This window comes from Argopecten irradians, chromosome 3, assembly GCF_041381155.1.
Source record: "Argopecten irradians isolate NY chromosome 3, Ai_NY, whole genome shotgun sequence".
NCBI lineage: Eukaryota > Metazoa > Mollusca > Bivalvia > Pectinida > Pectinidae > Argopecten > Argopecten irradians.
Genome location: NC_091136.1, coordinates 13,670,368 through 13,697,593, shown reverse-complemented (window position 1 = coordinate 13,697,593; position 27,226 = coordinate 13,670,368). Strand labels below are relative to the sequence as shown.

The 27,226-nt window shown below is 32.9% G+C and overlaps 1 protein-coding gene and 1 long non-coding RNA gene across 2 annotated transcripts; both read left to right on the top strand.

Moving 5' to 3' along the window:
- Positions 1–1,783: 1,783 nt before the first annotated feature.
- LOC138319930 (transmembrane protein 45B-like) lies at positions 1,784–10,226 on the top strand. Its single transcript, XM_069263042.1, has 5 exons — positions 1,784–3,546; positions 4,991–5,102; positions 7,547–7,748; positions 8,592–8,818; positions 9,825–10,226. Exons 1-5 carry the CDS (start codon positions 3,457–3,459, stop codon positions 10,061–10,063), a joined length of 870 nt encoding a protein of 289 aa, XP_069119143.1. The 5' UTR covers positions 1,784–3,456; the 3' UTR covers positions 10,064–10,226.
- A 2,799-nt stretch (positions 10,227–13,025) lies between these two features.
- On the top strand, positions 13,026–26,360 carry LOC138319929 (uncharacterized). Its single transcript, XR_011208046.1, has 4 exons — positions 13,026–13,361; positions 23,339–23,463; positions 25,235–25,297; positions 26,298–26,360. It is a non-coding gene; the product is annotated as an uncharacterized lncRNA (long non-coding RNA).
- Positions 26,361–27,226: the final 866 nt, after the last annotated feature.

The following is a 27,226-nucleotide window of genomic DNA, read 5'->3' as shown; positions in this document are numbered from 1 at the left end:
TGAGGAGCTATTTTCTATCGTCTAAGAAATCGTTACGTCGTTGTATCAGTACTTTCTAAGAAAATACTGTGACAATCTTCAGCTATCAAAATCCAAGAAGTATGCCTTTTGATCATCTTCATGTTTGACCGGTCCCAAAATGTAACATGCACGACTAAGGTTTCGAGGAAAGCCTAAATTTGATCATGACTATGTATTATTTCAACATTTTCTGAGAAATAACGGTAATAGACTTTAATTATTAAAGATGCTCCACCGCCGACAGAGCATAAATGATATTCATTATTTGAACAATAATTGGTGTTTAATCGTGTACATATATGTCTAATTAACACAAAAAATAATATAAAATAATTTATTTTGACTTTGGTGCATGCGCAATCAGTACTTCATTCCATATAGGATATAGTGACACGGAATTTTTTCGGGATGCAATTAATTATTTTTCATATTTTTTAATTGAATAAAATTAGAGGCTCAAACTTTCCAATGGTGGTAATGGTGTAAAGTAAGTAACTTTTGTTACTGAAGAAAAATACTAAACCGTCTGCTCCTGTTTGTGATAGTGAAAAAATACCATTTGTCAGCGGTGGAGCATCTTCAAAGATCATGATGACTGTCTGTCGACCATTGTGTTGTTAGATCAATCCCAAAACGTTATAAACACAACCAGTGTCATAGGGGAGACTGATCTGTTTAGTAGATCTCCAGGCCTTTCTGAGCTAGACTTTAAAAGTTGTACTGCCGATCTCATTAGCAAAACATTAATACTTATGTTTATCAAAACTTCTTTATCTATCATGCATATATGTTTAATTCGGAAAAAAGCCTATCAACACTATTAAATAGATAAAGCTTGAATATATTTTATCAAATAATTTCAATTAACGAACACCTGTATAGTGATGTTGTGCACAAAGTGTATTACTATGCTCTTATCGTTTCCGCAATAAAGATAATATATTCAATATATACAAAAAACGAAGAAATAAATGTTTTTTTCTAAATCAACAGCTAGGTTTTCCTTTAAATGATTTAAAAATCATTGAATATAACCAATGAAAATATTAAATCTGATACTTTAACATTTTAATGATTTTGTCATGTTTCGGGGACGGGCCGAGGAATTGGAGTATATAATGTTACCCATATCCATCAAGCGCTGCACTAAGGATATATATCCTATCGATATTTCCAATGTCCATCAAGGCAAATCGGTAATCAAACAATGGCTTTAGTGCCAGAAAGACAAATAAGTAATTAATTTATAAAAAGTGCACTTATTGCTAATACATTCCTTAAAATATTTCCTTATATAAATCATAGTAAATTTGACTCTCTCCGCGGGGGAAACGTGAAACCCAGGGTCATGAAATTAATAAGTTTTAGTGTAAACTGACTCCTTTTAGCATCGTCCCTCACTTTCTTGGGTATATGACACTATAATTAACAACTTACGTTACCTTTGACCATAGATGGTTTTATCCAAATTTAATGAATAGCTTTTGAGAAGAAGTGAAAAATGGAACGACCGTCGATGCCAAGAAAAAGGCGGTCGCAAAAGGCATCTGGGATTCCTTTCATGTGTCCGTAAAAGGTTTGTGACACAAATAGTGATAAGTTGTCTGTAGATTGGGCCCCCTGTAAGTTCACTGAAATACCCCTCTCCATGGGGATGGCAAATGCACACACTGAGATACCAGGCTATACATAGGGCCATCTGGGCAGCTGACCAATATGCAAAAATTTATTGCGATAACGAAGCTGTCAGCCAGCACCCGTCACTGGTTCACCGATCGCGACTGGCTCACCGCTGCTGATGAGATGGACACGAATAGAGCTAAACACCTGAACTTACAGTATAATTACAGGCTGTCATTATAAATTCAATGTGGTGCAATGTGCCGCTTATGGCTGCTATAACAATCACACAAATAAAATAAATTAAAATAAAATAAGTTTTTATAAAACAAGTTCTTTCGCTTTCCAAAGAAGAAGAGTATTCAAAATAAATGGTTGCATTACATAAGTGTCAAGTTTGGGCTGACAGAAAATCATCATTTTTGTGAATGGAGTATTACATGGAGGCATTAAATTACTTCAGGGTCATCTCATAAAAGGTCATGGTCGGATGACCTTTTTGCCACGTGTACTTCAGATCAAATACATTTTCTACAATTGATAACTCCATTTCGTCCTATAAAATATATGATTTTAGCTTGATGACACAAAAACAATTCTGACAGCTTTTTCAAACTATTTCATCCCAGTCAAGATTCTGGCAGCAGTAATTTTATTGACCATTTCCATAGATTACCAGAACGTGACCCTTCATGGGATGTTGTCAGATCCTCTTATCAACGTAGTGATAATAAGGATCAAAATTCTGTATTTTAATCAGATTGTAAATTCGCCAAATTCGTATATCCATCCAAAATCGTAAAATTTAATACTTTGCAAAATGTATCAAATTAATGGTTTTACATATTATGACCTGTCGTATGAAAAACGCTTTTTAAATGCTACAAAGTTAATTCTCGAAAATCAACCCCCGCGAAAAAGATCCACGAAGTAAATCACGAAATTTTACACCCACGAAATTAAACACTGTACAGTAGACATAATAACCACTAGCTCCCTCCCTCAAGTATCGAGGTATATTTGTTATTTTTGTTCGAGTTGGCCTCGATTTTTTTCCTAATTTAAATGTGCATGTGGCAATCTTCATGATCTTTTTTGTATTAAGTTTTCTATCGAGGTTTGGGTCTTTCAATATTCACAAATCTTATACATTATCATACGGTTGTTTTAATAAGAAATCAATAAACAACCCAAAGAAATATTTGCATCTAAAATTCAAAGTAGGATCCAAATATCTCAATATTCAGTTTAATCTTTTTAATTATTATCTTTGATTCCGAAATTTGTAATTTCATATATCTAGACAAATAAATTAGCATGTTAATTGACCAATTATACCACTTATTGGTATATAAATACAAGAGATACATAGCTACCATAGAGATGTGAGAAGTTAGACGGTACTCATACGGACGTTAGTAAGACGGTACACATACGACGTAAGAAGTAAGACAGCACCAATCCACAACACTGGTAAGTCTATAATGGTAAACCACCATAACACCTATAATGGATTAGTATGACATTGTCCTCATCATAAATGTTAGTCTATAGTTGATTTAATAGCGACTGAGAGGTGGTTATTGACACTAAACTACTTTGTAGCAAGATACTTAAAACTTAATGTAGAGCTATGTTTGTTTTTAATGTAGAGCTATGTTGTTAATGACATCTAAAATGTTTATGATTCATGGAAATATTTGTTGATACAATTATTTGATTTAGATTTTATTGCGTGAAATGTCACTTTTGATATGACAGGGATCGGAAATTTAAGGCAGTGTAACACGGTAAAGTTCTGTTTCAGGTTTCAATATGGGCTTCACTGGACATATGATCATTGGCTCGTTCATGTTCTCAATCTCTGTGTGGTGGATGTTCAACATATTTCGGGACTATGTGTTGGTAAGATTAATCACTTCGCCAGAGCTGCCTTAAGACTACATACACTACATTATCCTGACAGCATCCAATATCACAAATACAAATACACATAATATGTGGTCACCAACATATGATATAGTTTCAATTCACAATGTTATATGGTCGCTAATTTGTTATATTATAGGGTCACCAATTTAATATATAGTGTCAAATTGTTATATCATATGGTCATCAATTTATGATAAAGTGTCAAATTGTTATATCACATGGTCACCAATGTGATATATAGTGTCAAATTGTTATATCATATGGTCACCAATTTAATATATAGTGTCAAATTGTTATATCACATGACCACCAGTTTAATATATAGTGTCAAATTGTTATATCATATGGTCATCAATTTATGATAAAGTGTCAAATTGTTATATCATATGGTCATCAATTTATGATAAAGTGTCAAATTGTTATATCATATGGTCATCAATTTATGATAAAGTGTCAAATTGTTATATCATATGGTCACCAATTTAATATATAGTGTCAAATTGTTATATCACATGACCACCAATTTAATATATAGTGTCAAATTGTTATATCATATGGTCACCAATTTATGATATAGTGTCAAATTGTTATATCACATGACCACCAATTTAATATATAGTGTCAAATTGTTATATCATATGGTCATCAATTTATGATAATAGTGTCAAATTGTTATATCATATGGTCATCAATTTATGATAAAGTGTCAAATTGTTATATCATATGGTCACCAATTTAATATATAGTGTCAAATTGTTATATCACATGACCACCAATTTAATATATAGTGTCAAATTGTTATATCATATGGTCATCAATTTATGATAAAGTGTCAAATTGTTATATCACATGGTCACCAATGTGATATATAGTGTCAAATTGTTATATCATATGGTCACCAATTTAATATATAGTGTCAAATTGTTATATCACATGACCACCAGTTTAATATATAGTGTCAAATTGTTATATCATATGGTCATCAATTTATGATAAAGTGTCAAATTGTTATATCATTTGACCACCAATTTAATATATAGTGACAAATTGTCATCAATTTAATATATAGTGTCAAATTGTTATATCACATGGTCACCAATCAATTTACAATGCTATATGGTCACCAATTTATGATATAGTGTCAATTTGTTGTTATAATATGGTCATCAATTTATCATATAGTGCCAATGCAAAGGACAAATACAGGACTTTATATGCCTTAGTTATAGAACATGATTGCTGAAATTGATTTAAGTAGGTTTGAAAGTAGAAATTGTAAAACCATTTAGTTGGTTGGTCTACATTAGAAACGTTCAAATGTAACTTTTACACGTTTTTAGATAAAAGTGTTTGTTTTCAGTCTACTTAAAATCTCAGATTCCGATTAACTATTAATATATAAAGCTTGTTCTTACAGAGTAAAAGGAAGAATTCCTCCTCCGACTTCACATCGAGGATAAGCTATCTCTGTTCCACATGTCGGAAGGTACCGATTGAGGCCATATGGAAGGTTGTAGCATTCACATTTGGTAAGCATAAACTTATTTACTTTTTTCCTTCAGCACCTTGCTAGTGTGGTTGTAAGCCGGACACTAGCTGTCGTCAAATATTCCGTGATTGGTAACAGGCTTTTTTAAAAATATATTTAGCCATTTTAATCATTATTTTTCATTATCAAGCAAAGTGTGGTCAACACATAACCTTCAAGATGAGTTTTATAACAGACAGGGAGACACACCGCCAGACAGAGAAACGATCTTTATTTCCTTTTAGTCAGGAAATATATTTTCTTGTACACTCAAGTGTAAAATTAATTCGAACCGGGGTTTAATCTTAAAGCAACTTTGAATATATACACATACAATAATTCTCCCCTGTTCTGCCATTCATAATGTAATTAAACTTGATGATGGTGTCACGCGCAATTTTAAAGACAAACGTGTCATTTTACGAAGCGTGTTCAGGCGAAAGAAGTTTCGATTTGTAATTAGCTATATGATTGTAAATACATATTCAATTTGATTTTGTAATTATAGCTTCGTCAGCATTACCGTATTTTCTTATCTAGTGCCTACTGGGCTAAATATATTTTTCTGATTGGCCGTGGGTTTTTTTTCCAGTTTTCTTTATGAAAACAATGGCGCGACAACCTGACGCTATCGTGACGTCACATTGTAGTTGCGTATTAATCTAATAGAATCGTAAGTTAAGACTATTATATGCCACCAGGTAGCATAAAGGATTAATAACTTAAATATTTATGTTACTGTTTTTAAATCTCACGAGAGGATGTAAACAATTATTTGGTAAATCAGCAAATTTACTCAGTTTGAAAAGCAAATGTTTTCCTAACCATATAAAGATGAAACATAGATTCTTATTACATGAATGCTTGAACATTTTTCTCAAAAATTTTAAAATTTTAACCAGCTAATTAGCTAGATAGGGTTGTATGTTTTTCTCGTGAAAGAATATTCAATGAATAATGAAACCATGCACCATAATAGTCAACTCCTAATATTATGTAATTATTGAATCTTGTTTTAGTCGAGTGCTTGGGGTGATGGATTAAGTTCCTCTTGAAGCAAATTAAGTTTCAGTTGAAACGTATTCAATTTTTACAGATTTTTAAAACTCATTAAACATAAATGGGACAAATATTACAATTAGTCACACATTTATTTTGAAACAATTATCTGATCAGTGTAGCAGAGAGGAAACCTAAAAAAATATTGACAATAATTTAGTAATGATAACAAAAATCGGAAGGATAATGCACACTGTGTGATATGAAAATGTCGCCATCATAACGTGAATGTGCCGCCATTGTTTTGGTGGCTTATGTAGCCTTTAGCATTAATACAAGTTGAACAGCCTATTTAAGGTAAATCAACATTCTCTAACAATTATCTAGAATTTCCTAGCATTGTGACTTGTAACGGGAATATTTCGATGTTGTTTCAACACATGAACATGCTCCACGCTATATAGTTCTTCTTTCGTACCGACTCGAACAATAAACATGGGTCAGTCAACAATGACAAGACTCACCATTCCTACTTTGCTGACGGCGTCAAGAAATATTTTAAAGCTAAAGCTTTGAAATAAATGTTTTCGCAAAATTTAATTCCAGTTGGCGTCCCTAAACTTGTACTTGATTTGTGCACTTCTTTAAAACCAGAGTTTAGATCTAGTAAGATGCTACTCCTACTTGAAGTAGGTCTAGCGTGTTTTCTTCGCAAAGACCAATGTTAATCTAATCAAGGTCATAGTTCATTAAAGTTGTATTGTCTGTGACTTGTTGTAGTTTAGGTATACACATTGTTCTACATATTTTTCTCTGCCTCTCTAAGTTTTAAAATTTCGATATTTACCGACTTTTGTAAAGTTCTTATTCGCAAAGTTATCAAACAAATGAATCAGAATATTGACTTTTAACGTGTACGCGTTTAAAATAACTCGGAAGTATCCGAACTGTTCCTATCTTTACGGGTATTGCCGATATTGACCACGTCATAGGCTCGGGAGGTTCCAATCTATACGGGTATCACCGATGTCGGTCACGTGATGCAACTCGATTTTCCGATATTACCCGAAAGTTTGAAACATGGCGTTGACTGTGGCGGTTCTTTTAAAACGTGTGATATTTCATGCGATATTTATCGCTTTGTCAATAGTATATTGGTGCTGTGCATGGATCTGAACCATCATATATATAAACATCCATTTTCACACATTGTATGTTTTATGACAGTTTGCGTCGTCGAAAATTACAAGAAATACAACTTTAAGTCCAAATGGGATTGAAATTGAATAATAATATATATAAATTTATAATATATATAACTAAAGCAGTTATTCCGTGGGTACTCCAGTAAATATCTACGGTAGTGGGATAAGGATCTCATTGTCTTTGAGAGAGAAGATTTTTGATTTTTTTTTTTCTGTTTAACAAATAGTAACATTGTTGCAGTTCTACTGTGTGAGGTTGGCTCGTCGAGACTGGTATTCATTGACCCGAAGGACGGCGGATTTAGGGCAGGCGCCATTACAAACCTGCAGCACATGACTATGTATGGGATGTTCTTAGTACATGCCTGTGTTGATTTGATGGCCTGGAAACTCCCAGTGCCAGATGGTGCCAGTACTGTGACCTTGGCGTTGGCATTGGTTTGGTAAATTTTTAATTGACTTACCAAATGTCATTCGTATGTAGAGATTTTTTTATCGAAAACCTACACTCTACCATGATAAAAGTATTTCTCAGAACCTAATTTCATAATTTTTATCAAACATTAGTGGTTCAAAACTCAGATATAATAACAATTAAAGAGCTGCATAATTCAGATTTAGTGGTAAATAGCCACACAACTCAGATTTAGTGGTAATCAGCTACACAACTCAGATTTAGTGGTAAATAGCTACACAACTCAGATTTAGTGGCAATCAGCTACACAACTCAGATTTAGTGGTAAATAGCTACACAACTCAGATTTAGTGGTAAATCAGCTACACAACTCAGATTTAGTGGTAAATAGCTACACAACTCAGATTTAGTGGTAAATAGCCACACAACTCAGATTTAGTGGCAATCAGCTACACAACTCAGATTTAGTGGCAATCAGCTACACAACTCAGATTTAGTGGTAAATAGCTACACAACTCAGATTTAGTGGTAAATAGCTACACAACTCAGATTTAGTGGTAAATAGCCACACAACTCAGATTTAGTGGCAATCAGCTACACAACTCAGATTTAGTGGTAAATAGCTACACAACTCAGATTTAGTGGTAAATAGCTACACCACCCATATTTACTGGTAAATAGCCACACAACTCAGATTTTCTGGTAAATAGCCACATCACCCTGATTTACTGGTAAATAGCTACACGACCCAGATTTACTGGTAAATAGCCACACAACTCAGATTTACTGGTAAATAGCTACATAACTCAGATTTACTGGTAAATAGCTCTACAACCCAGTCCTAGTTTTAATGTCATTGTTTATGTTTTAGGAGCGGAGTGAGTATCCATAGCGGACACAATAAAAACGAGTTCCTTATTCTGATCCACATCCTGCCGACTTACGTGATGTTTGTGGTTGCTGCTTTACTCATCATAGAATTTTACAATAACTATTCATGTTTCCTCGCCTCGGCGTTCCGGGTTTTCGGTACCATGTTGCTAGGAACCTGGTTCTGTCAAATGGCCTTCGTTTCCTTTGATCGCCACGAGCTGATAGGTAAGTACGCACTTTATGTGTGTAGCGATAACTCGACAATATACATCTGTTACACAATAAAGACTCTCCCCGAGTTCGGATATAACGCATATAAAGTCAAGTAATAAAGACTCTCCCCGAGTTCGGATATAACGCATATAAAGTCAAGTATTATGAAATGATATTGTTCTCACGGTTTAGTTTAGGTTACTTTCTAATAACTGACACTTACAGATAGTCCCCCACACGTAATGTCTACATGTGAACTACTGCGAAATCATCGTTTAACGAAATATTCGTTTACGATATATGATATGCACTGCATCCCCTTTCTTACTTTGCCCTGCGATGTTACGATGACATCTGTTTGATACCTAAATGGCCGCTGGCTGCCGTCAGGTTTATATATCTGTGCCATGATTTTTATGTATATGGAGTGAATTGTGGTATACATCGATCGTTATCATAATGCTTTAAACAATCAAATACACCAGGCATCGCTATTTATGAATGTAAAATATTACTTAATCCCATTTCATTCATAAATGTTATTGTATGTGTTTGCAATAATGTTTTCCTCTATACGATATCCAGGAACACAATACATGTATCCATTCTCTATGTAACCTTTAGATAATAAATATCAATAAGTCCAAATAAAAATATATTTGTTTCTGGTAATACATTTTAAAAACGAAGGGTCGTTAGGTAGGTTTTTTTCCTTTTCGTCCCAGTTTCTTGCAGTGAAAAATTGAAATAGACTTTATTCCACCTATTATTAGACTTTATTTATATTTTGTCTTTAACCATGGATTCGATTCCCAGGGGAGCATTAGTGTCTTAAATTTACAGAATTTGTATCAAAATTCCTGAATTTGAGCAAAATTCAGGTTTTTCTTTATTTGCTTGAGGTCAAAATTGATAAAAAAGTTTTTGAGTTGGCACTGATTTCAGGGTCTGTAAGGTTACTGGAAACACAAATATTTTTTGTATGGCCTTTTAATGCAATCCTATTTTTGTGTTCCAGGAAATGCCCCTAACCCCCATTGGGATCAGTCGGATCCCCGTAACATACAAATGTTGGTAGCTTTGTTCGGCGGCCACATCATCCTGGATCTTATTGTTAGTATGCTGTTCTATACAGCGATGTACCTCCGGTATGGTCGAGGGGGATACGAGTATAAAACCAAGGAGCTAGGAGAGGAACATGAAAAACTGATGGGGATTAAGTCTCCAGAATTCCAGGAACAGAAATTGATATGTTGAATATAAAGTTCTGGTGCATTGGTGCAGCCTGTTCAATTAATCTTCAATACACGTTGCTTTATGTGTTATGTTCAACAGTGAACAGTTAAATTATATCAATATTATTATTATTATATCACCTGTATTTACCCGTTCATTCACTGATATGCTGTCTTAAGAAATAAAACTCAAAACACTGTTTTGTTTGAATGTAGATTTATCTCTGACAAAGCGGCCACGCAAACATAGATGTTTCAGTTATAGACGAAGGGAAAATACCGTTGTTAATAAAGACGTTAAAAACATGGACCAGACAAAGGTACTTCCAATATTTTGCTGTACATCTATCAACACCAAAGATAATTTATCAAACGAATCAAATACATAAAGTAGAAATTTAAAAAAAAATGTGTTCTGAATATTTTATTAAATCAAAGCATGTTTTACTCAGAGAGACATTCAAACCTATGGTATACAAAATTTGATATAAAAACGTCCTTTTTAAATAGAGCAAAAGAAAAATTTTAATAAGGTCGTCTATGATAATTGAAATTTTAAATTAAGAAGTATCGATTTGAAATTTTAATTAAATAAATATAAATCTGAAATAGGAAATAAATAAAGATATCTGTCTTTAAAGTTGTGCATCCCACCAGCAGTGATAAATCAAGCCAAGATGAAAATTCGCCATGGTTTGATACGAAACGTTAGCAAGGAACGTGTTCAAGCTATATAGTTTAATGAATCATAGTACATATAGAACGCCAATTATGCTTCAGAATTAGAGAAAACAAAATGTTATAGTTATTACATATATACTGCAACCTACATTTCGAAGAATCTCATAGTCAAAATATATATTTACAAAATCCAGCGAAGGCCGCGATTTTGTCACGACGTCCTCGGGTAAGGGAGACGTTTAGAAGAATAAGGTTTCTCTTGCTTCGTCACAGGCAACACTCAAAATACTGAACACCCAACTAAGTCCAACAGTTTGCAAGTGTCAAGTCAGGATGAAAAACAATCGTAAGAGATTAATTTTCTGATTGATTTTGATAAAAGTGCGTATGACATCTAACCTGCTAAACCTTCAAAATAAACGGGAAAGAAAAAACTAGTTTGTCTGTAGTCAGAATAATGAAAACTTGTGGGACATGTTGTTCAATATCTGCGGTAGTCAGCGTCCGTGTGATAGCATTGAACAAGAAGCCCATGGGCCTAAACGGTTATCTGACTATTAACACAATACAACAACTCAAAGAATATAGTAGCGGCACATAGCAAAGGCAATACAAAAGAACTCTTTTAAAAGAAAAAGTTTAAGTTCTGATATATTTGATGACTTACCTTGAATGAAGGTCAAGGCAATTCAATTAAATAAACATGGTGTCCTTCATGCCAACATGCCAATATCAGGTCTCTATGCCTCTTAGCTATACACAAGGAGTTCAAAGATCTATTTGAACCTTGAATGGCGGCCAAGGTCATCCATTTGAACAAACTTGGTAGCCCTACATACCAGCATGCCGCAAGCCTAATATTAGTACCTTGGATTTTTTGGTTCTTGAGAAGACGTCTTTTAAAGACGTAAGCCAATTTGATCCCTTTGACCTTGAATGGTTGTCAAGGTCATTCATTTGAACAAACTTAAAAGCTATTTATGCCAGTATGCCGCAGGTCTAATAAGACTACCCTGGGCCTTTTGGTTCTTGAAAAGTAGTCGTTTCAAGATTTAAGCCTATTTTATCCCTTTGACCTTGAATGAAGTTCAATAAACTTAGTAGCCCTTCATGACAGCATTTTTCAAACTTAATATCATGTCTCTCGGCATCTTAGTAATTCAGAAGACGTCCTTTTGAAAAAATAGCCTATTTGACCCCTGTAACCTTGAATGAAGGTCAAGGTCATTCATTTGAAAAAAACTTGGTAGCCCTTTATGACAGCATGCTGCAGATCTAATATGAGTACCTTTGTACTTTTGGTTCTTGATACGAAGTCCTTTAAATAGTTTAGACTTTTAGACCACTGTGACCTATAATAAAGGTCAAGGTCATTCATCCAAGCATGCTACAGGTAAGTCGTTTAAATGAAAGGTTTACGCACGGTGCACTGTGCACGACGTCGGACGATGAATCGATGACAATAGGTCATTCTGACCCTTCGGGTCAGATGACCTCAAATGTTTTCCTACCGAATGTCTTCTATATCTTAATGGCCATATTTAATATTGATCTATGTAATCAATATGAATCAAATATACATACAGTAAATTTTAAACAAGCTATTGTGATTTAAGTTATGATTTTTTTTTTGTTAACTGACTGTTTATCAAACAATAGTTCATACTATTTAGGTTGTAAACCATGGTGACAACGGCGTTAACAATGTATTACTTATTTATTCAAACAATATGTGTTTAATATCATCTTCGATAAATTCAAATTCAAATTCATTTTATTTCTCTTTCTCATAATAAATGCATAGAAAAGACATTTACGATATCATATATAATCATTACCATTCGATAAAGGTATACAGCAGTTGTATCTATGACACACTTACTTTGTCTATTAAAAACTTCAATCCAAGCTCTTTTCACTGTATTAACAAAAATGTTAGTCACGGCTCGCACAGTTCTCGCTGTACCAATATACTATACATCTGTCACTCATTAGAAGTATAGATAAATACATGAACTAATAAATTGACCCAAAGATAGGTGAGGAATACATGTTCAGAATAAGACCTAATTAGCCCCCAACGTTATGTATCTTAAAACTGAAACATAGTTGTGATGTCATTTATTGTTGTTTCTGTGCTTAAACGCCCAGATTATGGAATTATTACCTGTAACTGTACTATATGTAACTTTTTATTGTGTTATACAATATGAATCAAATATACATACAGTAAATTTTAAACAAGCTATTATAATTACCAATCACAACATATATTCGGAATGTATACAGGGGGATGATCTAATTTGTTCATTAGACCGATAATGATATTATGCCAAAGCCAAACAAAACAATTGTTGTTGCACTTCAAATATCACACCCTGTCCCATTGTGACATGTTGATACACGACAGGAACGTTGTACAGTAGGCTGATAAGATATGTGTGCATAGTTAAATTTGGACGAGTGCGTCATGGCAAGAATCGATCGGTTATCATTGTTAAAACACAAAGTTCACTGGGTGGTAATACTGGATCTTTTGTTATGGCTTTAATTATACAGGAGGGTTTCAAGCAGAACAATAGAAGAGATGTATATACTTACGTGGAATATCGGAGGGCTACATGTCCTGATGATTTTATGTGAGTGAATATCTTAATTTTTATCATATCATAAAAATGATTAACATTCATTTTATATATCTTTATCAATTTTTAAGTTGTGATTTAAGTTATGAATTTTTTGTTAACTGACTGTTTATCAACCAATAGTTCATACTATTTACGTTGTAAACCATGGCGACAACGGCGTTAACAATGTATTACTTATTTATTCAAACAATATGTGTTTAATATCATCTTCGATAAATTCAAATTCAAATTCATTTTATTTCTCTTTCTCATAATAAATGCATAGAAAAGACATTTACGATATCATATATAATCATTACCATTCGATAAAGGTATACAGCAGTTGTATCTATGACACACTTACTTTGTCTATTAAAAACTTCAATCCAAGCTCTTTTCACTGTATTAACAAAAATGTTAGTCACGGCTCACGCAGTTCTCGCTGTACCAATATACTATACATCTGTCACTCATTAGAAGTATAGATAAATAGATGAACTTATAAATTGACCCAAAGATAAGTGAGGAATGCATGTTCAGAATAAGACCTAATTAGCCCCCAACATTATGTATCTTAAAACTGAAACATAATTGTGATGTCATTTATTGTTGTTTCTGTGCTTGAACGCTCAGATTATGGGATTATTACCTGTAACTGTACTATATTTAACTTTTTATTGTGTTATACATGTATGTACTTCTAACATTAGACAGTCACTTATGAGACAATAAAACATACAAAATGTAAGTGATGGGGGAGTTACTTAATTCGGATGCGTACAATCGAGTCCGGGAAATCTGCGCATTCGGCTTGTCTGCGCATGTATAAACGACGTCATTTCCTGTTGTCAAGAAAAAGCAGACGTTCTTTGTTGTGATAAATAGTGCAAAAAAAAGTAGAGAAAAAACCGTTCGTGTTGGGCATCCATACAAAGTGAAATATGTCCGGAAACGACTATATTCTGCACATGCGCAGACTTACCGGACATGTCAACATCCGTAAAGACTTGCGTATAAGATAAAACAAGCTAGATAAAAACTCCAGTTTTTAATGGATATTTGATTTTCTTTCTGTTCTCTGAAAAATAAAAAAAATTGGTCTTTCTATTGATGTATAATTTATTATATTTACGCCAAAATAAGATGATAGACATAGCAAAATCTTAAAAGCGCAGTCTTATCGGCTTGCACTATAGGTTTCCGGGAATAATCCTTGATTATGTTAACGTATAACCCACGACCAGGAATATTCCGTTATTTTTTTTTATCAAATTATACGAAAGTCCCACATAATGAATATGAATTTAATCTTCTATTGACACAGATTTAAATAAATTCACAGAATTTCTGTATATATTAAAAGGGGTTTTCACCCTTTTTATAAGTTCAACATTTAACACATATCTTCAGTATTAATTCCCAAAGCTGCTCCCTGAACCTTTCCTGTTTTTGTACAGCACTTTGACTTTAAAATTGGTGTTCAAGCTAATATTAAATATCCCTTAGAAACTGCTCACAAACAAATTTTCTTGAAACTTAGAATATTTAAAGTACTACTAATTGCCCCTTAAAAATAATGCTACTTTTTCCTTTTGTGATTTTTAAAAGGCCCAAAGGGCCTGAATTCTTTGTATTCATCTTCATTAAAAATACCTGCACAAACATGCAAAAAAAGGTTAGCCTTTGTTAGATATTATACATTTTTTTATTCACATATCATTTGAGTAGATCGTATATATACTTTATATTTAAGTAATTTCTTTTAGATTTTAACCGGAAATTTTTGTTTGAAATGAAATCAACACTTTTAGGAAAAACGAAAACATAGCTCTTTGTCATCTCATTTCACCTTGACATGGGTTTTGTCAACAATTTTACCCCGTATCGAAATTCTTCCATGACATCTTCTGTCTATGTGTAAATTAGTTTTGAAGTTAAGATACGAGAAAACAGTTTTTGACTGACTTGAAAATAAAGAGTGCAGGTAGTAACGGACCACCTTTGTTAGTACACTTAGTTATACATTTCCAGTTTATGATTCCAGAGTCCGATGTGAGTGAAAATTAGTGCACAGTAATAATTTTATATGCTAAATATCATAGTAATGCATTTGAAAATATATGTTGCCATGGTAACAAAACGGAGGCCTCTTATTGGCTGAAATTTAATTGGTGTCAGATTTAAGTGAACATTGGTATATAGAGGTAACGAGGTATACTGAATAACATGGTATCACTTTCAAAAAGATTGGTTGGCATGGGAAAAAATGGTGGCCTCCGATTGGTTGAAATTTAGATGTTGTCAGTTTTAAGTGAAAATTGGTACATACGGGTTATTAGGTATGGCAAATGAGGTAGTAACGATTTTAAGTACATTGATAAGAAATAAGAGTCCCGGATTGGTCAAAATTAAGATTGTAGCCTTTACGGTGCTGGTAATATTTTTTCAAATTAAACATATTTTATTTAAAAATCAAATGTAACTCTGTTTCCTTCTTTAATCATTTTTAATTCAATTTAAAATAGTTTTTATTTACATAAAAAAGATGGATAATATTAACTTGCATCTTTTGTGTTTATGCTGCTGGCGAAAATATTTTCTTTCCAATGACTATTTGATTTCTAATATCAAAAAAGTATTTGTTTCACACAAGAGCATATATAGTTGTTAGTTTTTTTGTACTGTTAGGAAAAATGCAAGAATAAAAATGCACTGATTTTAGAGAAGATATGTTAGTTTACAAAAAAATATATCATTGGGTGATATATGTTGTTCATTAGACCGTAAAGATAATAATACTTTGCCAAAGTCAAACAAAACAATTTAAATTCCATTGCACTACAAATATCATACCCTGTCCTATTATGACACGTGACTACACGACAGGAAGATTGCACAATAGGCTGAATGACCCAAGATACGTGTGTATCACCGTCTATCAGCGGTACACTTGAAATAGCTACATGTACACTCGAAGCGACAACACAAAATACCGATAATTAAATCGATGTTATTATCAATATAAGATTTGTATTGCTTGTCATTTCCTGGTTTTGGTGTTTCACAAACTACTCTAGATTCATTAAAGGTAGAAACAATGTTAATGGAAGGAGAATTATTTGACAATATGTATGGTGTATATGGCGTGCACTTTGTCTAGATCAAACACCGGTAAATATTACAATCTACACAGTACTATATACGTAAAGTGCGGAAAGCTTTCAGACTCAAAATTTCTAACTCGCCTAGCGTTAGCGGCTAAAAATCACAAACTACCGTTGGAAAGAGCAATAATTTTCCGTTTAAAATCATCCTACACATCTATACTCTGTAAAGTGCGGACATTAGAATTAGCTGCCCCATAAGGACAAAATAAACTACTCATGGTCGCCTAGTTAAAATTCATGATGGCCTTTTAATCATATTTTTCATGCATTATGCATGAGCAAGACCTCCGCTGCAATGTCATTGGCTGACTGAAATGAAAAGTTGACATGTTCCTTTCGGGACCCCTCGTTATTTACCTGTGGCGTAATCCACACACAGAGATACCCGAAGAGAAAATGATAGGATGGATTTTAGACACTGATCGGTACCATACTTTTTGTAATAAAGGGGATTATATCGTCTAAGTAACGACACTTTGCATAGATAAAGATGTGAAGGATGATTTTGAAAGGAAAAGTATCGCTCTTTCCGACGGTAGTACCCGTTTTTATGAAGATGTGCTAGAAATGCCGACGATCGGCAGAATGATGTACCTACATATGTATGTATGTGTCATGGGTTTTAAAATACATTCATATATGGTTAGATACAGTATGATAATACGTTAACTTGTACACAAGTAAAATAAAATGCACTGTCGGTTTTGAATGTCTGGTTTTGGTCAAACCAGGTTCAATGACTTATTTCCATGTTTTGAAAAATAATTTTAAAATTTATAAATTTGGACAAACTGGTCATATCAGACCATGGTGTAATGTTTAAACTTTATATTTCTGCACAAATACACTTAAAAAGTAGTTAGCTAAGGGAAACTTAGCCTATAACTCGATGGTCCCTCCCGTCAGCAAAGATAATGGTTTGGTTGCTCGTCTTGTGTTAAAACAACAAATGTTCATGATAACGATAAAAGTAAAACAGAGGAAACGCAATATTATCGTCAGAACAACATACACAGCATCACATGACCGGTTCCGTCATTCCTCTTTTAATAAAAAAATAAATACACTGTACTATCATTGTCAGAAAATATATCCACTGAGTACATGTATTTGGGAATTACCAGACCTCGTACGTAAATTCGTTATACCATGGCCAGGTTCAGTCGTTTCACTTCTTCATACCATAGTTCAAAAACTATTCGAATTCAATTTTATTAACTAATCAAAAAGATGTTTTATATTTAAATGATAATCTAGAATCTGTCTTAAATTAATTTTCTATTATGGGTGCCTTATTTGCAGTTGGCTGTTTTTCTATAGTTGACATAGCTGACATATGTGTAAACAGGATCGTCAATATGAAGCAAATAACCCGATATAATCAATTGAATGAGGTAAATATATATTAAATCATTGATACTATTACGCTATACTCCGTACACCACAATAAGAATTTTAGCTATACTCCGTACACCTCGCGAGCTATACTCCGTACACTGATGTCTCCTTATAAAACGAATATCGAAATATCATTGAAGAAACCCAGGTTACCTACATTTTGTATTAATAAATATATATGTATATCCAATTATGTAAGAAAGGTGATTGGGGTAAAACGATATAATCATTTCAAGCAGGTACACACCACATATCTTCACAGATAATTCAATAAAGACGCATTCAAATTCCACAAGTTTTACATTTAATTTAATTGGAATGTTTTCTGAAACGACGAGACTGGGATACAGTCTGCATAATTGTGCTGTATAATTCAAAATATTAACTGAACGTTCTCCTGTCATGCTGTATTTTTAACTGTCGTTTCGAGTGTAGCTATATCATGTGTACCGATGATAGACGGTGTGTATGGCTAATTCTGGACGAGTGTGTAATGGCGATTATCGGTCGGTGACCATGGTTAAAACACAAAGTTTACTGAGTGGTAATAATGGGTCTTTTGTTATGGTATTAATTACAATTAAGGGTTGAAGACAGAACGATAGAAGTCCCAACACCATGAGAGGTATATATGTATGTGGAATATGGGAGAGTTAAATGTTCTGATGATTTAATATCATCAAAACAATAACATCCATTTCTGTATATTATTATTAATTAAGATTCGGTCGTGATCTACTTCATGATATTTTGTTGATTTATTGTTTATCAAACAATAGTTTATACTATTTAGATATTTGCAAAACATGGCTACAACGGTGTAAACAATGTAATACTTATTTCTCCCCATATTCGTATACAAACACCGAAAGACAACTTCTATAGTATCCCTCAATTCTATATGGTCTATTATTAATGCAGTAATCTCTGTTCGCTCAAAATGAATAATCAAGAATAAACAACGCAACAAGAAGTTTTGGCAGATAACTGGTTCACCTTTTATGAAGGTGGCCGAAAAAGATTTATTTTGACTTAATCCAAGTTATTTATCGAAAAGAATTTTGAGTGAAGGTGCGGCCTAAAGAGCGCCACATCATATTAAGATAACACTGACAATTACCATTTTGTTAATTTATGATTGCAAATGGCACATATGTTTATCATATTGAGCAAAATTACACAATTTTCCAAAGATGGACAAAAATGCAAAAAAAGAAACGTTAAAGTTGGCACACATTCATATGAATATCAGTAGAACAAAGTGTAAGTTGTACAAGCAATTTGCACGATAACACAAACAATACTCTGATAAGTAATAATTGCAAATGGCACATTTGATTATCATATTGAGCAAATTTACACAACTTTTCTATGATTTTCTATATGATTTTGAGCAACAGGGAAGTGGATGAGAGTAAATTCACAAAATGTTTGTCCAACAAAATGGCGTCTTGAATTTTTTCTGTCAATGAAGAAATACATATGCGCATGTCCGTTACGTATACGACCATCACGTGATATAAATAGCCCAATCAAACAACCAAAGCGTAAAACTTAAAGCGGGAAATACGAATTGTGAAAAAAGTCGTCTATTGCAAAGACGTTTTATTTATTCAAGCAATATCGTCTTTAAAATCATCCTCGGCAAATACTGTACTTCTAAGCTCTTTAATCTACATTAACATATTTATGTTAGTGACGGCTTACACAGTTCTCGTTCTACCCATATAGTATGCATATGTCACCCATTAGAAGTATAGATACATACATGAACTAATAAACAGGCCTAACTTTCAGTGTGAAATACATAATACAACCTGATTCGACAAATTTCATCCCCCAACGGTATTATTTTAAAATTGAAACATAGTTGTGATGTAAAATATTGTAGTTTCTGTGCTTTAACTCCCAGATTATGGCACCATTACCAGTAGCTGTCCTATATGTTACCATTTACTGTATGATATGTAAATCTTATATAAGACAGTCACTTATAAGACAGTAACAGTTAAGGTATGGGGGAGTTACACGATTCGGGTGAATACTATCATGTTTGGGAAGTCTGCGCATCGGGTTTATCTGCGCAAGTGTAAATGACGTCATTTACTGCTGTCAAGAAAATGGCAGAAGTTCTCTTTATTGTGATAATTAGTGACCCCCCCACCCCCTCAAAAAAAAAAAAAAAAATACCAAAAAAAAGTTCGTGATGGCCTCCATACCAAGTGAAATATCTCCGGAAATGACTATATTCTGCACATGCGCATACTTACAGGGCATGTCAACATCTGCAAAGACCTTGGTGAAAGAACGATTTGTAACTCTAGTTTACTTTTTTAATGGATCTCTTTGATTTCTTTTCTGTTCTTTCAAAAGATAAAACTTCAGCCTTTCTGTTGATGTGCACATTATTATATTTGAACGAAAATAAAAAGACAGATATGGCAACGTAATCTTAGGCGCGCAGGCTCATCGGCCCGCACTGTATGTCTCCGGGTATAATCCCGTAATTATGTTAATGCACAAAAATACAACCAGGAATATTCCGTTATTTCTAAATCCAAAATATACGAAAATCCCACATAATGAATATGAATTTAATCGTCTATTGACACAAATTAAAAAAAAACCCACAATATTTCTTTATATATTCCAGTGGAACCAACTTCAGCCTCCCTATAATTGTTATGTTATGTTAAGTAGGAGAAAAAACCTCAAACTGTACAATATGTAGGAGAGAGAATAGATCTCGGCCCTTGATTTAGTTCTCTCTCCCACATATTGCACATTTTTTCTCCATAACGGACAATTCAGTGAAGTTGATATATGAAACTGTTCTTGTATACCCCATGTGAAAAATAAAGCAAGTGTCTTATTAACATAACAAAACACACACACATATTACTACTCACATAAAAGATCTATCAAAATTTATTTCCCTTTCTACAGATGTAGCACTTTGACAAATTGAACTATGGGAGACAACTCTTGATAAAAATATACACCAAAGACAAGACAAAAAAGATGGGAGGGGGGGTAAACCTAGGTCACAGATCTTTCAATAATTTTAATGTTACTGTTTATATATTTACTCATTTTGTAATTCTGCAAGTGCTTGGGGTTTCCGCTTTAAATTACTGTTGGATATTATAAACTTGTGAGCTTTTAGTTCAAATTTAAAATGATTTTTAGACTGTTTAAATCGAGTTATTTTTCTAGACATTTACAGGTGTAAATACATGTATATTGTTTTACTAGTATTATCAAATTTTCAATATGAAAATAGGTATGTGTACTATCTTGTTTGCCAAAAATAAAATCTTGTTTTTCGAATCTAAGACTTAAATCATTTGTAATTATAGAAATCATTAATTGTTCAATTAAATTTGATACATTTTCACAGTCCCAAATCGGAATTGTAACCATTAAAGCTTGGAGCTAGTAGTAGCATTAAAAGGGGTGTTTATAAATATTTCTCCATCCATCTCGATCAATTTCAAAATTTTGATTCCATTTATTTTGAGCAGTAGGTATAACTTCATTTTTAATTAAAACAATATATATATTTAGAACACCTTTTTACAACTTAAGATTAATTTGAGGTTTATTGGTATGTTGGGAAGAGTTATATTTTTTTATATTTTTTTCAGAGCCAAAACTTTGTTGATTGTTTCTTATGACATGATTAATGGCGTTTTTTATATCCTGATTTTCTAGAAAATTGGTCTCAATGTTATACTTTTCACGAAATTCTTCTAGACTATATATGGATTTGTCTGTTTTCAAAATGTTATAGATAAATAGAACACCCTTTTCATACCATAACTTCTTAAAAATAACTTTATTATTTATTTTGATTTCACTATTAAACCAAATAGGATTTTCTAAAATATTTGTTTTGTAAATATTACTTGAACTTAAGGTTGTACACCAAGCGTCTAGAACATCTCTCCAAAATTAATTTTTGCAATTTTTAGATTGCGTTTTAAGTGTTCAATTCCAGTATTCGCTAATATTTGTTTGTCAAATAGCGATCTTAGAATAATATCCCAGTTTCCTTCTTTACAATGAGTTCTTCTTAATTCAAGATGCTTTTAGAGCAGTTAAAAAGATTTTAGATGAATCATTTTAAGCCCTCCTTCCTCATTTTTTTTAATAATTACGTCTCTTTTAATTTGAGGTTTACCATTCCATAAAAAATCAAAGTACAGACAAATTACATTGTTTGATATACAAGTTATCAGGATTTGGAGGCGATATAAATAAATGAGAATATATGGAAATTGATAGTGACCTGTTTTTGGTACGAGATACAAGCTCTGATTTAGCATATCATGCATTATAAAATTTCATTGCCTTATAGTAAAGGAAATACAGTCAGGTAAAGCTTTATCTAAACTGAGGTAAAACGTTAAAATATAGGTCACAGTGAACTAGGTTTCGTAGTTGACATATTGTGTCACCTAAATGATCGCCACATAGTAAAGTAAATAGAGCCTGGACAAGTCAACGTTGGACAACCAAACGGAAAGATGGATGTATGGACAAACGGACAAACAAAATTTAAACTTATGAGTAAAAGAGAGCAAAAATAAATTTACATAGAGAAGCTAAAAGGAAAATATAAATGAGTCATTACATTAATAACACTGTCTTGAATTTGTGATAAACCATACAAATGTTTCTACTATCGGCAAATCGATACTTTTACTGTCTTTAATTTGAGTAAATAACTATATGTCATCATTTTTCTAACTCCAATATAGATATCAAATTACTACATCGTTAAAAATGTAACCTCCTGGCCTGAACATCGATTCGTAAAATAATACACTTGCTACAAAAAGTCGATGTCAAAAGCAAAAAATGGTAATAAAATTAATGTGCATTTACGGACGATCGTTTTGAAAACAATTAAAAAGTAAATTAAGTGGGATTAAAATTAGCGAAGACAATTACTTTCCTCCTCGACATATATACAGAGGGGAAATAATCACCTAACATATTTCTTCTAAGGATAGACATTAGCTAGCCAATTCCTTCACCGCGAAAACTTCTCTACAACTGTTACTGTATCGTAAAAACCCATCTGAAAGCTTGCGAATAAGAAAACTTTAAAAGAACACCCTTTTTCGGCTATAAGCAATAGAAACGTACTGTGGTAACGTATCGCATCATCAACTCTTGAAGGAATTGTGAAGAACTGATTTGGTCAAGCATTCTTTAACAAATATAAAATAGTGATAAGATAATTATTTTAGTTACTATATAAATGCGATATATAAAGGAAGATAATGATAGGATAGTAGCTGGATGGTTGTTTGTGAAACTTCATAAGGCATTAGATATATATTTATAATTCACCTCAATAGCACATACTAGTAATCATTTCTTATTTTTAGTTATATACAGTATCTATTTTTGCAGGTAAAACCTTGGGCATCATTTCCTTCAATGTCGAATCGAATAGGAGTTAAAGTGGTACAATAGAAATTCATCCTTGACAGTTGTACAGCAATTGTATTCAAACGATGGAGGCAGACACAGAAGACGTAAGTATACTGGTTGATAAGGCCAAAAAAATATATATCTGTTAAGGCAAAAACAATGGGGTCGGTCAGTCGGTCGGATTTTATTTTTTATTTTTTAGTGTCTTTCACTCTAAAATGGTGGCCGGAATCGGAGTCTGAGATTGAAATCGCGATTTTTCAATTATTTTTTATAGAAAAATTGTAAAAAATTAGGGTCGGGGGTAAAAAAATAGGGTTGGTCGGGTAACCCTAAACAGGCATATTTTTTCCGTGTTGATCAACTTCAGTCAAACCCTTGATTACAATTTCTGATTTTCGTTTCTAAATGTATTGACCACCTGATTAAGTTTATTTCTATATTTTCGTTAAAAGTATTGTCAAATCATAATAATGTTAAAATATTTAGGGGGAAAACCATTATTAATTCCCTATCTGTTTTGTACGGACTTATGCTTCTTTTGCTTCAAAGTGTCGTTATTTACATAATCTTTTGTTTTCTTATCTGTTGAGATTTTACCAAAACGATTTTTTATCAATCTAGACGAAACAGTGATTGTAAACAAGTTTCATTTGCATAGAAAATATGTTTTAATATTTTACTTCTGAAATATACGATATCGAAAAAAGTCTACCAAAGTATAGTTTTTCCACAATTTATATATTGCTCTGTTGTTTGGAGTGAGGCCAGTAACAAATCTTATATTCATAAATTGTGCAAGCTACAAAAAAGAGCAGCAAGAGTTTTACTAAATGTTAGAGATATTTTAACACCATCCAAAGTACTTTTTACTCAGTTGAAGTGGCTGCCAATAGAAAACTATTTTATTTTTAGGAAAGCTGTTCTTGCTTACAAAATTTTACATGGGGATACTCCTAGTGTCTTCAGTAACATGTTTACCTATATTAAGGATGTTAGTATGAGAAATACAAGATCTTCAATTTCAAATAAGTTTTATATTCCTAATGCTAGAACAAGTTATTTTAAGCGTTCATTTGTTTACACTTGTTCCAATGTACAAAATAGATTGAACAATGATATTAGAAATGCTCCCAGTGTTGCTGTTTTTAAACAAAAATATTTAAAGGATGTATTTTCACAATTTTAGTTTTATACTATCTACCAATATTTTAGAAAGCAACCATATTGACATGTTGATATGAATGTATATGCCTTTTTAATTAAGGTATTGTCTGTATTAAACTGTTGTCTGTGATAACTGTATATATTGATGCATGGCCATATTGTAAATTAGACTTGTCTAAATATGTAACCCTGGTTAAATAAAGGATTTTATTATTATTATTATTTATATGAACTGCGGTTGATCATGAAATGCGATAAAAAAAAAACAAAAAACAAAAAAACAGAAAGCACCATTGATAATATTCTGCTAAATGTCGGTCACATATTACAGTAACAGGGCTATAGTCATTACGTTTTTGGATGTGGTTGTGATATCACAAATATCTCAAGCTTTCTACAATAAGTTATCTTGCGAAATAACACAACATATCATAACAAATATATATACAGTCAATACAGACAAATGGTTGTAATATTTCATTTACTATCGATAAGAACAACAGCAAGTTATTAACTTATATTAGGTAATTTTCCATATGATTATCGATTTTACGTGATATTTAGTTAATATCTATACGATATCAGAACATACCTATGGGGATCATCAGGTAGTGAAGACATTCTCCTGTATGTAATTACATGTTTACTAAATCAAAAGAAACTGATTAAATACTTCTTCTTACTAAAATCTGGGTTTTTTTAACACAGGACACTTCCGCACATTCAAGCTCGCTCATTTCCCAGAGTAAGAAACGGAAACTTGATGACATGGTAAGTACCCATTTAAGTACAACTTATGTCTCAATTTCTCCCCATCTCCATCCGTCTGTCCGTATGTCCACAATGGGTCTCCGCATTTTTCCTCGAAAAGCAATATTGGATACAGACATATTCTATATGTAAAGCTAACGCGCTATATTGGATATGTAAGCATCTGATTGAGTTTATCCACTTTTAACGCAATCAAAACAATGTTCAATCCCTATGTACACAAAACAACAACGTGGATTAACGGATTCTTATCTAATGAAAGGAAAAGCAGACGGCGGATTGATAGAGACGTTTGCTACAATTTTAAATGAGTATAGCTTTTAAGGCCAGTTACCAGGAATAAACTGCCCTAGATCATACCTAAACTGTAGTCTTTCTATAAATACCTAAACTGTAGTCTTTCTATAAAGGAATCTATAACGCTATACAGAGTGTTAGAAATATGCCATTGCCTGTTTCTGACAATTGCACATTTACACAACGCTTTGGTGTCACTGTGGTCAAAGCTGGATGAATATTGTAAAACTGAAAAATCAGCAGATGACAAAATAAACAGCCATTTGGTATTTTTGACTAAGTTTTCATGGAAACAGAACAAAATACCAAACATGTAAAGTCCACAATAATAAAAGGCATACCACATATCTCAAGCTTTCTACAATAAGGTATCTTGCGAAATAACACAACATATTTAAAGACTTAATAAACTACTTTCAGATGTCACATCATTACAAACATATATACAGTCAATACAGACAAATGGTTGTAATATTTCATTTACTATCGATAAGAACAACAGCAAGTTATTAACTTATATTAGGTAATTTTCCATATGATTATCGATTTTACGTGATATTTAGTTAATATCTATACGATATTAGAACATACCTATGGGGATCATCAGGTAGTGAAGACATTCTCCTGTGTGTAATTACATGTTTACAAAATCAAAAGAAAAGGATTAAATACGTCTTCTTGATAAAGTCTGTTTTTAACACAGGACGCTCCCGCACGTTCCACCTCGATAATTTCCCAGAGTAAGATACAGAAACACTATGACATGGTAAGTAACCATTTACGTACAACTTATGTCTCAATTTTTCCCCATCTTCCCTCTGTCTGCCCGTCTGTCCGTATGTCCACAATAGGTCTCCGCATATTTCCTCAAAAAGACATGTTCTACATGTAATGCTAACGCGCTACATTGGATATGTAATTGAGTTTATACCACTTTTAACGCAATCAAAACAATGTTCAATCCCTATGTACACAAAACAACAACGTGGATTAACGGATTCTCATCTAACGGAAAGAAAAGCGGACGGCGGCGTGATAGAGACATTTGCTACAATTTTAAATGGGTATAGGTTTTAAGGCCAGTTACCAGGAATAAACTGCCCTAGATCATACCTAAACCGTAGTTAAAGTGGAACAGTTGTGCGTCCTTTTTCTATAAAGGAATATATAGCGCTATACAGAGTGTTAGAAATATGTCATTGCCTGTTTCTGCCAAGTGCACATTTACACAACGCTCTGGTGTCACTGTGGTCAAAGCTGGGTCTAAATTATAATCCTCTAAATATCGGTTGCTTCTCGAACTTTAAGGCCTTTGATATAAAGCTGATATTCTGCCTAGTATTTTGGGCTAATTCATTTTCCGTGTCCTGCACAATGTAGCCTGGTTATGTTTAATGAGGACATTTATGTCATTAAGGGTAAGTGAGCTAGCATTAAGAAGTTAACAGTTTTCCTCTTCTATGAAAGGTCAGGATAAGAATATCAAACCCCCTTAAAAATAAGTAACCATGCTCCGTAAAGCGTATCAGTCAATATTTGTCAAGATACTCTATTTCTTTTTTAAACCAAAAAGTATGGATTATTTTGCGGATACAATAGGTGTACTAGGGAGTGAATAGTCTTGTTTAATGA